General features: G+C 40.6%; 1 protein-coding gene across 1 annotated transcript in view; it reads left to right on the top strand.

Moving 5' to 3' along the window:
* Positions 1 to 18,965, top strand: part of LOC124605359 (spondin-1-like) — a 182,373-nt gene that overhangs the window by 125,608 nt on the left and 37,800 nt on the right. The window contains exon 10 of the mRNA XM_047136985.1: positions 11,819 to 12,047. Coding sequence (XP_046992941.1) covers positions 11,819 to 12,047 — 229 coding nt within the window. The remainder of the gene's footprint in view (positions 1 to 11,818; positions 12,048 to 18,965) is intronic.

Raw genomic sequence — 18,965 nt, 5'->3', positions numbered from 1 at the left:
AATGAATTAAGGCATCAAAAGCTTTAGTAGCTGTGTCGCTAGCAGAACAATTCTGAAGCTGGAACGCCGAAAACTGGTATTCGATTTCTTGGTCCCCATAAAAAGAAATTTTTGGTAATTAAATCCCTTAGGGACTGCAGTAGGGGATGAAAATTCTTATGGAAATATGTCGTTACTTTAAAACGTTTTTAAATCAAAATCTATGAAAAGTGGTATTTAACTTCTCAGTTAGAAATACAGCGTGTTTATAAATGAATATCAGGGTTTTAACGCTTTATATTATTTATTACATTTAACTTACAGTTGTAAATTATATGTCAAATGAAAGAGCAACTCAAACAGTTTTACCAAGAACCTTATAAATGTTCAATGTGAGCACCATTTGTCACAAGGCACACATCAAGTCTATAGGCGAGTTCTTCCCAAACGTTGATACGTGTGCCTTCAGTGATTGTAGCAACAGCTGCTTCAATCCGGTTTCTTAATTCAGGGAGGTCTGCTGGTAGCGGAGGCACGTACACACGATACTTGATGAAGCCCCGAAGGAAAAAATCGCGTAGCGAAGTACGCTATTGGTTGAACTTCACTGTACCCAAGCGCTGGATAGGCTGCAAGGGGCCCAATGACAGGGCTTGCTTTGAATGACCTACACGTTCACCTGACATAAGGCCATGTGATTTTTTCCTTCAGGGCTTAGCAATCATTCAAAGCAAGCCCTGTTATTGGGCCCCTTGCAGCCTATCCAGCGCTTGGGTACAGTGAAGTTCAACCAATAGCGTACTTCGCTGTGCGATTTTTTCCTTCGGGGCTTCATCAAGTGTCGTGTGTACGTGCCTCCGCTACCAACAGACTTCCCTGAATTAAGAAACCGGATTGAAGCAGCTGTTGCTACAATCACTGAAGACACACGTAACAACGTTTGGGAAGAATTCGGCTATAGACTTGATGTGTGCCGTGTGACAAATGGTGCTCACATTGGACATTTATAAGGTTCTTGGCAAAACTGTTTTCAGTTGCTCTATCATTTGACATATCATTTATAACTGTAAGAGTAATGTAATAATTATTATAAAGCGTTAAAACCCCGATATTCGTTTATAAACACCCTGTATATAAATATGAGAGAGGGGATGGAAGTTTCTGTGGAAATATCGCCACAAGAACCCAAAAGGCAGGATTAACAAAAACCTCTGACTGGAGCTGCCAGAATCACTTTTTGATAAGAATTGCATTCGGAAAAGACCATACGTCTATGGCGTTAATTAGTGCGAAATGATTAGAAAGTGTTCCAATTTGTGAACTAAATCAAACGGAGCTATTTATCAGTTTGCAGAGAGTGCAGATTTACACTTGAGCAAGGGACGTAACAACATATAAATTCGATTAAAGAGAAGCAAAAATGAAAAAAAAATCTGTGTAGACCACACAGTTTGCACCAGTGTAGCAGCAGGCGTTAAGCTGGTTGCTGTATACACTGAGCCGCCAGAAGCCATGAGATGATGATACGCAAGTATACAGATGGCGGTAATATCGTGTATACAAGGTCTAAAAGGGCACTGCATTTGCGCAGCTGTCATTTGCAGTCAGGTGATTCATGTGAAAAGGTTTCCGATGTGATTATGTCGCCCGACGGGAATTAATAGACTTTGAAGGCGGACTGGTAGTCGGAGCTAGATGCATGGGACATTCCATTTCAGACATCGTTAGGGAATTCAGTATTCCAAGAACCACAGTGTCATGAGTGTGCCGAGAATACCAAATGCCAGGCATTTCCTCTCACTACGGACAATGCGGTGGGCGACGGCCTTCACTGAACGACCATGTACAGTGGCGTTTGCGTAGAGTTGTCAGTGCTAACAGACAAGCAACACTGCGTGAAATAACCGCAAGAATCAGTGTAACCGTTACGACAGTGCGGCGAAATTTGGTGTTAATGGGGTATAGCAGCAGATGACCGACGCGAGTGCCTTTGCTAACAGCAACCATCGCCTGCAGCGTCTCTCCTGGGCTTGTGACCATATCGGCTGGATCCTAGAGGACTGAAAACCATGGCCTGGTCAGATGAATGACGATGGTAGGTTTTGAGTGTGGTGCACACATGACGAGGCTGTGGATCCAAGTTGTCAACAAGTACTGTGTAAGCTGGTGGTGGCTCCATAATGATGGGGGCTGTGTTTACGCAGAGTGGACAGGGTTCTGCTTATGTTCGGCTACTTGGAGAGCATTTGCAACCATTCATGGACTTCGTGTTCCCAGTCTATGATGGAATTTTTATAGATGACGACGTGTCACGTCACTGGACGATTCGAGCGAATGACTTAGCCACCCAGGTCCCCGACATGAATCCCATCGAACATTTATGGGACATAATCGAGAGGTCAGTTCGTGCACAATATCCTGCAGCGGCAACACCTTCGCAGTTATGGACGGCTAAACAGGCAGCATGACTAAGCATTTATGCAGGAGATTTCCAACGACATGAAGAGTCCATGCCACGTCGAATTGCTGCACTATGTCTAGCAAAATAACGTCCGACACGATCTGAGGAGGTATCCCATGACTTTTGTCACCTCAGTGTATAATGAAAATTACTGTCGCGTAAGTAACCGGTAACGTAAACACCTATTTAGAAAGAAACGCTTATGTGCTATTTAATTAAGAAATACTTATGTTGAGACCTGAATGCGAGCTTACGCCGCAATAATAATAACAATTATAGATTCTTGTGCGCGTACGGCGAAATAAGACCCTGACAGGTCAATACTGTGGGCAGTTCTCCATAGCAATTGAGAAAGTCTAGCACAGTACTTCCTAAAAATCATAATCTCCTGTACTTCCCTGGTGAAGGTAGGCTGCGCGAAGCATTCTCGCAAAGTTCATTTCAACTGTCAGGTATCTTCGCTTGCCGTATGGACTTAGGACAAGGGGGTGGGGGGTTTGGACAAGGGGATGGGTAAATGAGAATGTGGTGCTGGTAGCGAGAGGACCGAGAAAGATAGGATTTTCGGATTACGGCGACATGAAGAAAGGTGAAGACATCGAATTTCAGTAAAATGGAGGACCATGGTAAACAACGATTTTGGTTAAACTTGTTATGGTTTTGCGATGGAAAATGTAACTGAACAGATAGTAAAACAATGGCTAATTTCAAATCAGTATTTTAATTGAGTGAACTAGGCGATAAGGAATACACTATAATAAACTCTGTCATTAATGTGGGTAGTGTCATCTCAGAGCACCCAAACTTTAAATATAGAAGGAACAGTATTATTATTAAGTGTAGTAAGGACTGCGTTTCACTACCAGGCACATAATCGGAAGAAATGCCAGTGACGGAAACTGTACTTCTATTAATTATTCGTGTAATCATCAAAGTTGATGTAAGACAATTTCTGGTGAAAAGATACATAAAAAGCACGGGGAGTGTTATGCTGTGTTCGGCTTCTGTTAAAAGGAAGGAAGAGATTGAAACCAAGTGTCAGCAAACAGCCAACCTCTTTCGAGAATCACCTAGAGTGCTGACGAGCTTAAAAACGCGGACTTTTCCTCTATAATTTTCCTGCCTCCTTTGTTCACTTCCATAGGCGTAAAATAAAAAAGTGAACTTTTTCATCTTACTGTTTTCTCTAAGACAGTCAGTATACGCGTGTTTCGAAAACCTCAGCAACGTTAGGGTAGACAGTCTTGTCATTCTGAGCCCTTAGTGGTATAAAAGTTTCGTTTGCAGATAAAGTAAATTATTAATTCACGAATCAAGCGCACAATAACAACATTTCATTGCACATGACAAGTCATATTAAAACGTAAAAAATGTTCTACAGAACTTAATACTCCACTTAACAAGTTAATAACCACAATGAACATAAAAGAATTAAGCCTAGTTCTTATACCAATAATTACCATAAAACATATCTGCATTGTACAGAGCTGAATACAATTATCCACTGATGATGGTACAAATATGCTCTAACATGTTTTTGCATTTAAAAAATAATTGTTTGCCTGAATTCCTCTTACAGTACTTCACTACTTGTACTAGATTTATCGAAAATTCTCTGCACTTTGTAACGTGATTCTTATGAACCCACTAACTTCTTTTTGCTATATTCCATGTGTATGAATTAATAATTTCAGATTTATTGAACAAAACAAGATACTAAAGTAATAACAGTAAAAGATACTGTTAGTTTGCACCAAAACTAATTTCCAGTTTGAGTTGTTGTACTATCTGCGACGTTAGTTCGTATCATTTATTGTTGTCTACATAAAAACTCATCGAGAACGTGTGTAGGAGTATGTAATATTACAGTTAATATGATCTTTTCATGTTTCATTACACTGATTTCATTTGTAAGACATGGAATCCTAAGTTAGACAGACAGCGATCTGTATTATTTATTATAAACTTTAATAGTCTTGATCACAGTACAATGTAATTAAAAATAGATGGTCTTTGGGAGTGAGTACCAGGTCACCAGCATTGTGAAGCCTAATGCAGGATTGGCGCAGGTGACTGTTAACATAGGGGGGCTATGTAGGGATTTTACTAAAGAGGATCAGGTAGTGATTGTGGGTGGGGCTGGTAATAGTATTGATAGGGATGGGGAGTATGACATAGATGGTGACCTGGAAAAGATAGCCACTCAGACTGGCAACACGAATGTGCATTTCGTGGAACTGTTTCAGCGTCACGATCGGCCTCATCTTAATACAGCCATCAAGCGTAATAACATGAGACTTGGGGGTGTGCTGATAACAGAAGGCATGAGTCACATTTCAGTGGTGTCGGTGGAGTCTATCAGCAGGACAGGTTTCATTAGACATGGCCTGCACCTCAACAGGTATGGAAAGAGGAGGTTGGCAAAGCTTATAGGTGACAGCACGGTGGGGGTGGTGGGATCACACATCGGAAAATTCCTGTACTAGTGGGTGTTAGAGCGGCACCTTTTTTAGATTGAAGTCAGCTGATAGGCATTCCTGCTGAAGGGAAGTCTCTCTAACAAAGAAACCACTTTCGACAAAGCTTGGGTATCCGAGTAATGAGGGAATTAGTATATTTCACCAAAATATACAAGGTATTAGAGATAAAGTTAGTGAACTGCTTATAGATGTTGACTCTGAAATTAGTGGTATATCTGAACACTTCTTAAATAAGGAGATAATTCAGAGGCTTACTTTACCAGGATACAGGTTGGCTGGCAGCTTTTCTAGGAGCTCTTTGCGGTGTGGGGGAGTAGCAATGTATGTGAAAAACGGTATCCCATTTGAGTCAATTGATGTTTCAAAGTACTGCACTGAAAAGGTGTTTGAATGTTGTGCAGGTGTGGTTAAATTTAGTGGAGTTAAACTTCTAACTGTTGTTATTTATAGATCCCCTACTCCGATTTCACAACATTTTTGCTAAAGCTAGAGGAGGTTCTTGGTTCACTTTATAGGAAATACAAAAAGTTAGTTATATGTGGTGACTTCAATATTAATTGTATAAGTGATTGTGAAAGGAAAAGGATGCTGGTAGACCTCCTTAATTCATATAATCTTATGCAAACCGTATTCTTTCCAACGAGAGTGCGAGGGAACAGTAGAACAACCATAGACAACATTTTTGTTCATTCCTCATTACTAGAAGGGCATTCTGTTAGCAAAAAGGTGAATGGCCTTTCAAATCCTGATGCACAAGTTTTAACTCTAAAGGATTTTTGTGCTGCAACACATGTTAAATATAGTTATCAACTTTTTAGGAAAGCTGATCTAGTTGCTGGAGAGACCTTTGTAAACCTTATCAAGGAACAAGAGTGGCAAGATGTTTATAGTGCTGATACAGTAGACGATAAATATAATGCTTTCCTCAAGACTTTTCTGGTGCTCTTTGAAAGTTCGAAACAGGGTACTAGCACAAACAGGCAGCCTTGGTGACTGACTAGAGGGATAAGAATATCCTGTAGAACAAAGTGGCAATTATATCAAAACGTTAGAAACAGTCAAAATCTAAATGCAGCAGCCCATTACAAACAGCATTGTAAGGTGCTTAAAAAAGTTATTAGGAAGGCAAAAAGTATGTGGTATGTCTCAGGATAAAATTAAAACCATATGGTCTGTCGTAAAGGAAGTGGCTAGCCTGCAGAGACAGGTCGAGGATATAGAATCAGTGCATTGTGGGAATGTCCGTGTTACTGATAACTCGCATATATGTACAGTATTTAACAATCACTTTCTGAATATAGTAGGTCAACTAAATAGAAACCTAGTTCCAACAGGGAATCATATAGCGCTTGTAGAAGAAAGTGTTCTGAGACTGTTACCTGAAATGCTTCTCCATGATACTGACAAGAGGGAGATTGAGTTAATAATTAAATCACTAAAGACCAAGAACTCTCATGGATATGACGGGGTGTCTAGCAGAATACTGAAGTATTGTTCTACACTCCTGGAAATGGAAAAAAGAACACATTGACACCGGTGTGTCAGACCCACCATACTTGCTCCGGACACTGCGAGAGGGCTGTACAAGCAATGATCACACGCACGGCACAGCGGACACACCAGGAACCGCGGTGTTGGCCGTCGAATGGCGCTAGCTGCGCAGCATTTGTGCACCGCCGCCGTCAGTGTCAGCCAGTTTGCCGTGGCATACGGAGCTCCATCGCAGTCTTTAACACTGGTAGCATGCCGCGACAGCGTGGACGTGAACCGTATGTGCAGTTGACGGACTTTGAGCGAGGGCATATAGTGGGCATGCGGGAGGCCGGGTGGACGTACCGCCGAATTGCTCAACACGTGGGGCGTGAGGTCTCCACAGTACATCGATGTTGTCGCCAGTGGTCGGCGGAAGGTGCACGTGCCCGTCGTCCTGGGACCGGACCGCAGCAACGCACGGATGCACGCCAAGACCGTAGGATCCTACGCAGTGCCGTAGGGGACCGCACCGCCACTTCCCAGCAAATTAGGGACACTGTTGCTCCTGGGGTATCGGCGAGGACCATTCGCAACCGTCTCCATGAAGCTGGGCTACGGTCCCGCACACCGTTAGGCCGTCTTCCGCTCACGCCCCAACATCGTGCAGCCCGCCTCCAGTGGTGTCGCGACAGGTGTGAATGGAGGGACGAATGGAGACGTGTCGTCTTCATCGATGAGAGTCGCTTCTGCCTTGGTGCCAATGATGGTCGTATGCGTGTTTGGCGCCGTGCAGGTGAGCGCCACAATCAGGACTGCATACGACCGAGGCACACAGGGCCAACACCCGGCATCATGGTGTGGGGAGCGATCTCCTACACTGGCCGTACACCACTGGTGATCGTCGAGGGGACGCTGAATAGGGCACGGTACATCCAAACCGTCATCGAACCCATCGTTCTACCATTCCTAGACCGGCAAGGGAACTTGCTGTTCCAACAGGACAATGCACGTCCGCATGTATCCCGTGCCACCCAACGTGCTCTAGAAGGTGTAAGTCAACTACCCTGGCCAGCAAGATCTCCGGATCTGTCCCCCATTGAGCATGTTTGGGACTGGATGAAGCGTCGTCTCACGCGGTCTGCACGTCCAGCACGAACGCTGGTCCAACTGAGGCGCCAGGTGGAAATGGCATGGCAAGCCGTTCCACAGGACTACATCCAGCATCTCTACGATCGTCTCCATGGGAGAATAGCAGCCTGCATTGCTGCGAAAGGTGGATATACACTGTACTAGTGCCGACATTGTGCATGCTCTGTTGCCTGTGTCTATGTGCCTGTGGTTCTGTCAGTGTGATCATGTGATGTATCTGACCCCAGGAATGTGTCAATAAAGTTTCCCCTTCCTGGGACAATGAATTCACGGTGTTCTTATTTCAATTTCCAGGAGTGTATGTATGTTAGCCCAGTACTTAGCCATATCTGTAATTTTTCCTTTAGGAGTGATCGGTTTCCTGACCGATTAAAGTACTCGGTAGTGAAGCCACTTTATAAAAAGGGAGACAGGGATCATGTTGACAATTATAGACCTATTTCTATGCCATTGGTGTTTGCTAAAGTTATCTAGAAGGTTGTATACAGGATGTTACAAAAAGGTACTGCCAGACTTTCAGGAAACATTCCTCACACACAAATAAAGAAAAGATGTTATGTGGACATGTGTCCGGAAACGCTTAATTTCCATGTTAGAGCTCATTTTAGTTTTGTCAGTATGTACTGCACTTCTTGGATTCACTGCCAGTTGGCCCAAATGAAGGAAGGTAATGTTGACTTCGGTGCTTGTGTTGACATGCGACTCATTGCTCTACAGTACTAGCATCAAGAACAACAGTACGTAGCATCAACACGTTAGTGTTAATCACGAACGTGGTTTTGCAGTCAGTGCAATGTTTACGAATGCGGAGTTGGCAGATGCCCACTTGATGTATGGATTAGCACGGGGCAATAGCCGTGGCGCGGTACGTTTGTATCGAGACAGATTTCCAGGACGAAGGTGTCCCGACAGGAAGACGTTCGAAGCAATTGATCGGCGTCTTAGGAAGCACGGAACATTCCAGCCTATGAATCGCGACTGGGGAAGACCTAGAACGACGAGGACACCTGCAATGGACGAGGCAATTCTTCGTGTAGTTGACGATAACCCTAATGTCAGCGTCATAGAAGTTGCTGTTGTACAAGGTAACGTTGACCACGTCACTGTATGGAGAGTGCTACGGGAGAACCAGTTGTTTCCGTACCATGTACAGCGTGTGCAGGCACTATCAGCAGCTGATTGGCCTCCACGGGTACACTTCTGCGACTGGTTCGTCCAACAATGTGTCAATCCTCATTTCAGTGCAAATGTTCTCTTTACGGATGAGGCTTCATTCCAACGTGATCAAATTGTAAATTTTCACAATCAACATGTGTGGGCTGACGAGAATCCGCACGCAATTGCGCAATCACGTCATCAGCACAGGTTTTCTGTGAACGTTTGGGCAGGCATTGTTGGTGATGTCTTGATTGGGCCCCATGTTCTTCCTCCTACGCTCAATGGAGCACATTATTATGATTTCATAAGGGATACTCTACCTTTGCTTTGTGCCTTTAGAAGTACGACACAACATGTGGTTCATGCACGATGGAGCTCCTGCACATTTCAGTCGAAGTGTTCGTACGCTTCTCAACAACAGATTCGGTGACCGATAGATTGGTAGAGGCGGACTAATTCCATGGCCTCCAAGCTCTCCTGACCTCAACCCTCTTGGCTTTCATTTATGGGGGCATTTGAAAGCTGTTGTCTACGCAACCCCGGTACCAAATGTAGAGACTCTTCGTGCTCGTATTGTGGACGGCTGTGATACAATACGCCATTCTCCAGGGCTGGATCAGCGCATCAGGGATTCCATGCGACGGAGGGTGAATGCACGTATCCTCGTTAACGGAGGACATTTTGAACATTTCCTGTAACAAAGTGTTTGAAGTCACGCTGGTACGTTCTGTTGCTATGTGTTTCCATTCCATGATTAATGTGCTTTGAAGAGAAGTAATAAAATGAGCTTTAACATGGAAAGTAAGCGTTTCTGGACACATGTCCACATAACATATTTTCTTTCTTTGTGTGTGAGGAATGTTTCCTGAAAGTTTGGCCGTACCTTTTTGTAACACCCTGTATACAAGGTTAATGGAGCATTTAAATTCACTTAATTTGCTGTCAAATGTAGTGTTAGGTTTAACAACTGAAAATGCTATATTCTCTTTTCTCTGTGAGGTTTTGGACGGATTAAATAAAAGGTTGCGAACGCTAGGTGTTTTCTTTTATTTAACGAAGGCTTTTGACTGTGTTGACCACAAAATATTGCTGCAGAAATTGGACCATTATGGAGTAAGGGGAGTAGCTTACAATTGGTTCGCCTCTTACATTAAGAACAGAAAGCAGAAGGTAATTCTCCGCAATATTGAGAGTGGTAGTGATGTTCAGTCCCAATGGGGCACTGTTAAGGGGGGCGTTCCCCAAGGGTCGGTGCTGGGGCCACTGCTGTTTCTTATTTATATAAATGATATGCCTTTTAGTATTACAGGTGATTGAAAAATATTTCTGTTTGCTGATGACACCAGCTTGGCAGTGAAGGATCTTGTGTGTAATATTGAAACATTATCAAATAATGTAGTTCATGAAATAAGTTTGTGGCTTGTGGAAAATAATTTGATGCTAAATCACAGTAAGACTCAGTTTTTACAGTTTCTAACTCACAATTCAACAAGAACCAATAATTTGATCAGACAGAATGGGCAATTATAAGCGAGACGGAACAGTTCAAGTTCCTAGGCGTTCGGATAGATAATAAGCTGTTGTGGAAAGCCCATGTTCAGGATCTTGTTCAGAAACTAAATGCTGCTTTATTTACCACTAGAACAGTATCTGAAGTAAGTGACAGTTCAACACGAAAAGTAGTCTACTTCGCATATTTTCGTGCGCTTATGTCATATGGTATTATTTTTTGGAGTAATTCATCCGATTCATAAAGGGTATTTTTGGCTCAAAAACGGGCTGTTCGAGCTATATGTGGTGTAGGTTCGAGAACCTCTTGTCGACCCCAATTCAATAGTCTGGGAATTCTGACATTGCCCTCACAGTATATATTTTCTTTAATGTCGTTTGTTGTTAGCAATATTAGCTTATTCCCAAGAGTTAGTAGCTTTCACTCAGTTAATACTAGGCAGAAATCAAATCTGCTTGTGGAATGCGCTTCCTTGACTCTTGTGCAGAAAGGAGTGCACTACTGTGCTGCATCCATTTTCAATAAGCTACCACAAGAACTCAAAAATCTTAGCAGTAGCCCAAACACTCTTAAATCTAAACTGAAGAGTTTCCTCATAGCTCACTCCTTCTATTCTGTCGAGGAGCTCCTGGAAGAGCTGAAAAATTAAGCAAATTCCAGTGTTACATTGTTGATTTTCTTTATTTAAACTTACTAATTGTCGCCTGAATACGTTTCTTATATTTCATTTTATCTGTTTCTACTATCGTGTTATAATTTCATGTATTGACTCGTTCCATGACCATGGAGTCTTCTCATTAATTTGGTTCCACGGAATAATAAATAAATAAATAAATAACAGTACAATGTAATTAAAAATAGATGGTAATCGGTTTCAGTTGACTAGGAAACCTGCAGAAATAAATAGAAAATCTTAATTCTACTTAATGTGAAAATCTCCTAACAGTATTTAAAAAAACATACATTATTGATAAAAGTTTTACAACATCATAAGTAGTAAAAACATACCACTTTAATAATATAATGGGTACCTAAGTACATTGTTCGCCATACCTACACTATTACTAAGCGTAATTTGTCAGTTTCCAAAGGCAGGTCAAAGCATGAATGTTAGCATATAAAATCAACAGGAGAATAATTGCTACGTGTACTTGCCTATGACTGCTGTGGTTTGCCAGTTATTACTGACAGGGAGTGTACAATAAGCCACAATGGTTTTGCGAGAAAAAAAAACAGTAACGTTTCAACGGCAGTTTTAAAATGATTGAAAAAGTACAAAAACACTCCATCTCTCCTTCCTTAATTTCAGTTATTATGCAGTTCAGTTATTTCAGTTACTATGCAGTTTCTGTGAAATTTATATTATACTGGCGTTATCGATTTCATGTACGTTCTCACATTTATCTCAGTAATTTTGTGTAACAAGTCTAGCTGACAGTTAAACATAGCTCTGTATAAGTAAACAATAAAAAGAACTATATATAAAGCGTTTTGCATATGTGACAATATGTTGTTTTCTCAGTCCGATGCGTATGAATAAAAAGAGTACTCGTAGCAGCAGGAACTCGTGTCAGACTAAATTTCTTTTGTGTCTTTCTCTCTCTCTAGGGCTATACCGGACGAATGGGACTGCGAAGTAACCGAATGGTCTCAGTGGACGGAGTACATCAGTAAATGTCGCCATGGGGCTCAGACAAGGGATGTGCCAGTCAGACAGCAACAAAATGAGGAGTGTAATGTACATAACGTCATGAATATTGAGCAAACCGAAGTCTGCTACGGTGTGCAAAGTAAAGACTGCAGTCAGTCCGCTGAAGAGGAACAAGAGTTTCGGAAAGTAAGAACACCAACAGCTCACATCTTATTGTGTTATTGTATTCTGTATCCACTGTGAAAGATTTTTCCAATTTCGGTTTTTTTCCGAACATGTAACCTTTCTGTTCAGTTGGTTCCATATACGAGCAAAACATATTCCCAGTGACTGAGATGTTACGGCAAAGAGTAGTGTTTGCTCTTATAATGCAAGAAATCAATTGATTCTCATATTGTTGTCAGGTAAATGGCAATTTCATACTGGGGTAATACGCTAATTATCTTTACCATAACTTCATATTCACTTCAATCTTATTTAATCGTGAGACATGTCAATTACTTATTGGCAACATGAAATTTTGTAGCTTTTGTGGCCTGTGGTGCGATATCCTTGCGCTTCTGCTCGTAATAATGATTTTGGGTACTCCAAAAATTTCATTAAGAACTGTGTTAAATTATTTATAGGTTATACTCCAATAAAGTGTAAAAATACATCTCAAGGAATAAACTTTTTCCTACAGTAAATTTTATAGTGAGTTCTAAATAATACGTACAACATGACAACAAGTATCGATATCTATTTCACTAAACAAGTTTTCGGTTTTGTAAAATAAACTAAAGGCTTTACGTAAAAATTTCATAATTTACTAATGCAATATTAATTTGCAGCGTATTTTTATGAGCTGATTCAGTTGCTACTAGATGATAGAACAAGTTATTATGTTTGGGTAATTAAAGTAAATGCTGTGGCACGATATATCACGATCTAATGACAGATATACAGTGTGGTGACACACGTGCCGTTTTCTTTTATTTCTTCTGATTACCTTGGCAGATGAGGATTAATGAGCTACATATACGTCTAAGTATATTAAAACTAATTACTATTGGAGCATTAACAGTAAGTGAATGTCTTACAGTACACATATGATACTCTGGCTACTGTTTATGTTGAGGATTGAGTGGCTCACTCTGCATGTTGTTCCAGCTAATCCCATAAAACCCAGACACCAAACTTGATTCCACCATCATAAGCACCTCTACTCACAGCTCTCCGTTATATCGCAAAAACTATCAAGAATTAGCACTACTCGTTCTCTACCACGTAGATCTGTCGTATTGTATTGCCTCCTCTTAAACTCATTTCACACAGCAAAGAAAGCCCTGTAAAGCAATAATGTGATGCTGCAGGACATATGATTTCGAAACTTTCACATTTCATCTCTTCACGATAATAGACGTTAAAAGAAAAAAAATCTGTGGAGCTTTTATTTACAACAATAAATCATCCCGCCATATCTACACGTGCAGATATATAGATTATTCCTTGAAACGTTAAATTCTGTTCAGTCAGTGACACGCACAACTCATTCTTGTGCTAGAAACGAAATAAGGTGGTTACTATCGTTGTTAGATAGTTTTATGTCCCTTGGCTCATTTGTACGATTACTCGCAATGATGCAGAATGTAGCATTTTGCATTCATATTGTTCTTCGATAAAAATATACCCGTCGTCTAGGGCCAGCGTCTTTGACTAGTAACAACTCCGTCCCGGGACTTGACACCGCCACTACTTAAATTTTCTATAAAAATCATCAGCAGTAGTAGCCGAAGACTTCCAATAGAAGAAGACATCCTCATTTTGCCGACGGCCTTGTCAAAGAAGGTGGAGGAGCAGACAGATACTCAGGGCACTTTCTTGTCCTTTGGATGGGAAACTGCGCCTCCAGGGAGAAAGAATCGGAAATGATCTACATCTACATGATTACTCTACAATTCACAGTTAAGTGCCTGGCAGAGGTCTCATCGAACCACCTTTAAGCTCATTCTCTACCGTTGCCCTCTCGAACAGAGGGTGGAAAAAACGAACACTTAAATATTACCGTACGAGCTCAGATTTCTCTAATTTTATTATGATCATCATTTCTCCCTATGTATACGGGCGCCAACAAAGTACTTTCTTACTCTGAGAAGAAGGTTGCTGTTTGATATTTGGTGAGAAGATCCTGAAGCAGCGAAAAACGCCTTTGTTTTAACGACTGCCACCTCAACTCGTATATCATATCCGTGGCATTATCGCCCCTATTTCGCGATAATAGGGAACGAACTGCCTTATTTGACCATTCTTAATGTCCTCCGTCAATGATATCTAATGCGCCAGACCACACAGCAATACGGATGCACAAGGCAGCAGAAACCACGTAATTTGTGTCCACAGGGCATGTGACCTGTAACTGAAAAAGTGCCAAGATGATCTCTCTATTGGCAAAAGAGTCCGGATTAGTTCCCACTCAGATCTCCGGGAGAGGACTACCGAGGGGCAGGTGACCACGAGAAAAAGATTGAATAACCAACGAAAGGATAATGTTCTACGAGTCTGGCTGTGAAATGTCAGAAGTTTGAATGTGTTAGGCAAGATAGAAAATATGAAAAGGAAAATGCTAAAGCTCAATTTAGATATAGTGAGGATCAGTGATGTGAAATGGAAAGGACACAAGGATTTCTGCTCAGACGAATATAGGCTAATAATATCAGTAGCAACAGAAAATGGTATAACAGAAGTTGAATTCTTTATGAAAAGGAAGGTAAGGTAGAGAGTGAGTTATTGTGAACATTTCCGTGATACGGTTGTTCTCATCAGAATCAACAGCAAACCAACCACGACAACAATAGTTCAGGTACACATTGCCAACGTCCAAACCACAAAATAAAAATATAGAGAATGTATATGAAGATATTTAACCGGTAAATCAGTACGTACAGCGAGACGAAAATTTTATAGCCATGGGGGTTGAAATGAGGGTCTAGGGGAAAGAGTAGAAGAAAGGGTTACAGGAGAATACGGGCTTGGTAGTACGAATGAGAGAAGAGAAAAGCTTATTGAGTTTTGCGATAAATTTCATTAGTAATACTCAATAGTCTGTTCAAGATTCACAAGAGGAGGAGGTATACATGGAAAAGGCAGGGAGACGCGAGAAGATTCCAGTTAGATTACGTAATGGTCAGCCAGAGATTCCGATATCATATATTGGATTGTGAGGAGTACCCAGCAGCAGAAACAGACTCAGATCACGACTTATTAATAATGAAGAAAATGAAGAGTAAGCTGCAGTTTACAAGACTAGTCAGGACGAATCAATGCACAAAGAATTGGGATACGGAAATGCTAAGGAATGAAGAGATATGAGTGACGTTCTCTAAAGCTTTAGATACTGCGATAATGACTATATCGGTAGGTAGTTCAGTTGAAGAGGAATGAACAACTGTAAAAAGAACAATCACAGAAGTTGGGAAGAAAAACATATATGCAAGGTAGGTAATCGGAAGGAAACTATGGGCAACAGAAGAAATGCCTCAGCTGATCGACGAAAGAAGGAAGTCCAAAAACGTTCAGAGAAATTCAGGAATACAAAATACAAGGCAATTAGGAATAAAATAAACAGGAAGTGCAGAGAGGCTAAGGCGAAATGGCTGCATTAAAAATATGAAGAAATCGAAAAATAAATGATTGTCAGAAGGACTGACTCAGCTTATACGTAATGTAGTGATTTTTTCGTGTGTATATTAGTTTGTATGGGTGTGTATACTTGTGCTGTTAATAACACATCGTAAGATCACACGAGGCTACATACAACATATTCACTACAGCTCCATTCCACGAGCAAGTATTTTTATTTTTGATATTGTTAAGACTTTCTATATTCAAGTGCCCGATAAATAAGTCACTTTGTAATGTCTGTGCAGACGTAAAATAAATTAGGATCAGCTCGTTGTGAAGCACCTTTATCGGTTGCTTTTAGAGAATATCTCATGGTTGTAATGGAATGTCTTTTCAGATGAATAATAATTTATGCTTTGGTATGTTCGATTGGAGAAACACATTTTGCGTGGTAAACTTATTATTAATTCAAAGCTGAGCACTTTCTTAACTATGAGAATCACTTCACTTGAACAAAAGATAGCCGTGAAGCGGCAACAACAAGGATCTATTTTGACATCGATGAGACTCTTTGCAAAATGACTTAAATTAACGTGACTTTAGTCTGTTTATTCAAGAAATTAATTGTAACCCATCTCCTTGTGGTTTTACGCTACGTAATATTGGAATAATTTAAAAAAGAAACTGCCATTTTCCAAATGGCGGCCAATAATACCAATTACCGCTCGCGCTGTACTGCATGTTATCGATCATTAAATAAATGATCATTTAATTTTTCATACATGTAGGGATGCTAATGATACTAAAATACGTGCTTTGGTTATCAATAACAGCAGATATTTACCGGAAATACGATACAAAATACATACGTCTCCGTTCACGTCTTTCTAGCAGGAAGATTCGAACCAGAGTTAAAAGATTATCAAATTCTACTTATCTTGTTTTCATTGTTCTGAGTATCTTTACTACTAAACATAGATTATCATGAAATATCCATCCTGCTTTCATATACGAATACATCACAGTGAAGTAATTGATATTTTTGCGTACTTTTTTGTACACAGGATAACAGTTCGTTTCATTGGGTAAACATTTCATGTCAACCATAAATAAATGTTCCTTGTTCCCAGCGGACCAGTACATTAAACAAACTTCGCTGAAATTAAAAGCAAGTATAAATTCTGAAGGTATCAGGGACCAAATACAGGGACCGAAAGGCTATATACAATTTGTAAAGATACCGCATGGCAGGTACAAGAGTCGAGGAGCATGAAAGGGAAGCAGTGGTTGCGAAGGGAGTGGTACAGGGTTGTAGCCTATCCCCAACGTTATTGAATCTGTATAATGAGCAAGCAGTAAAGGAAGCAAAAGAAAAATGTCGAATAGGAATTAAAATCCATGGAGAAAAAATAAAAACTTTAAGGTTTGCTGATGACTCTGTAACTCTAGCAGACACACCAAAGGACCAGGAAGGGCAGTTGAATGGAGTGGATAGTGTCTTGAAAGGAGGATATAAGATAACATCAACAAAAGCAAAACGAGGGTAATGGAATGTAGTTGAATTAAATCAGGTGATGCTGAGGGAATTAGATTAGGAAATGAGACACTTAAAGTAGTAAATGAGTTTTGCTGTTTCGGAAGCAAGATAGCTGATGATGGTCAAAGTAGAGAGGACATAAAATACAGACTGTCAATGGCAAGGAAAGCGTTTCTGAAGAAAAGAAATTTGTTGGCATCGAATATGATTTAAGTGGCAGACAGTGTTTTCTGAAAGCATATGTGTGGAGTATAGCCATGTATGGAAGTGAAACATGGACGATAAATAGTTTAGATAAGAAGAGAATAGAACCTTTCGAAATGTGGTGCTAGAGAAAAATGCTGGAGGTTAGATGGGTAGATCACGTAACTAACGAGGAGGTACTGAACAGAAATGGGGAGAAAAGGAATTTGTTGCACAACTTGACCACAAGAAGGGATCGTTCGGTAGGACATAAGTTGGTAGGACACGTTCTGAGGCATCAAGGGATCACCAGTTTAGTATTGGAGGGAAGCGTGGAGTAAAAATCGTAAGGGAGACCAAGGGATGGATACAATAAGCAGATTCAGAAGGATGTAGGTTGCAGTAGTTACTCGGAGATGAAGAAGCTTGCACAGGGTAGAGTAGCATGGAGAGCTGCATCAAACCAGTCTCTGGACTGAAGACCACAGCAACATGGTAACACTGAGAGTACAATGGGAAATTCACTGTTAAATACAGGGGATAGACCGGACAGTTGGAAAATGTACATTGAAAGTCTCTATAAGGCGGAGGACTTTTCTGATGACGTCATAGAAGGAAACACAAGAGTCGATAGGGACGAGATTGGAAATCCAATATTAGAGTTCGAATTTAAAAGAGCTTTGGGAGATTTAAGATTAAAAAAGAAGGGATACACAACATCGCATCGGAACTGCTAAAATCATTTGGGGAAGTGGAAATGCAAAGACTATTCACGTTGATGTGTACAATGTTTGAGACTTGCATCATACCATCAGACTTTCAGGAAAATACCTTCCACGCAATTTTGAAGATAGCAAGAGCCGTCCATTGCGAGGATTATCGCAGAATTAGCTCAACAGTTCATGGATCCAACTAGTTGACAAGGCTAAAGAGTGGAAAAGAAAATTTAGGTTGTGTTAGACGATAATCAGTTTCTCTCTAGGAAAGGTAAAGACACCAGAAGGGCAGTTCTAACGTTGCGGTTGACAATGGAATGAAGAATGAAGAGAAATCAGGACTCGTTCACAGGATTTTTCGAGCTGTAAAAACCATCCGACATTGTAAAAAAAGGGTGCAAGATGTTCGAAATTGTGAGAAAAATAGGGATAAGCTATAGGGAAAGACAGGTAATATATAATAGGTGCAAGAACAAAGAGGGAACAACGGTAGAGGGAGACTAGCAAACATATGCTCGGATTAAAAAAATTGTAAGGCAGGGTTGTAATCTTCGTTCTCCAGTGTTCAATCTATACATCGAATAAGTAGTGTCTGTAATAAAAGAAAAATTAAAGAGTGAGAAAAATTCAAGGTGCACAGATATTAGTGGTAAGATTCGCTGATGACGTTTCTATCCTCAGAGAAAGTGAAGAAAAATTACAGGATCTGTTAATTGGAATTAATAGTCTCATGAGTACAGAATATGGACTGATAGTAAATAGAAGAATGACGAAAGCGACGAAAAGTAACAGAAATGAGAACAGAGAGAAACTTAACATTAGAGTTGGTGATCGCGAGGTAGATCAACTTAAAGGATTTTACTACCTAGGTAGCAAAGTAACCAATGACAGTCGAAACAAGGAGGACATCAAAAGCGGGTTAGCACATGCAAATAGGGCATTCCTGGCTAAGAGAAGTCTGCTAGTATCAAACATAGCTCTTAATTTTAGGAAGAAATTTCCGATAATTTACGTTTGGAGTACAGCGTTGTATGGTAGTGGAACATGGACTGAACTGAAGAATTTGAA

Source organism: Schistocerca americana, chromosome 3 (assembly GCF_021461395.2).
Source record: "Schistocerca americana isolate TAMUIC-IGC-003095 chromosome 3, iqSchAmer2.1, whole genome shotgun sequence".
In the NCBI taxonomy this organism is placed as follows: domain Eukaryota; kingdom Metazoa; phylum Arthropoda; class Insecta; order Orthoptera; family Acrididae; genus Schistocerca; species Schistocerca americana.
This window is presented reverse-complemented; position numbering and strand designations above follow the sequence as displayed.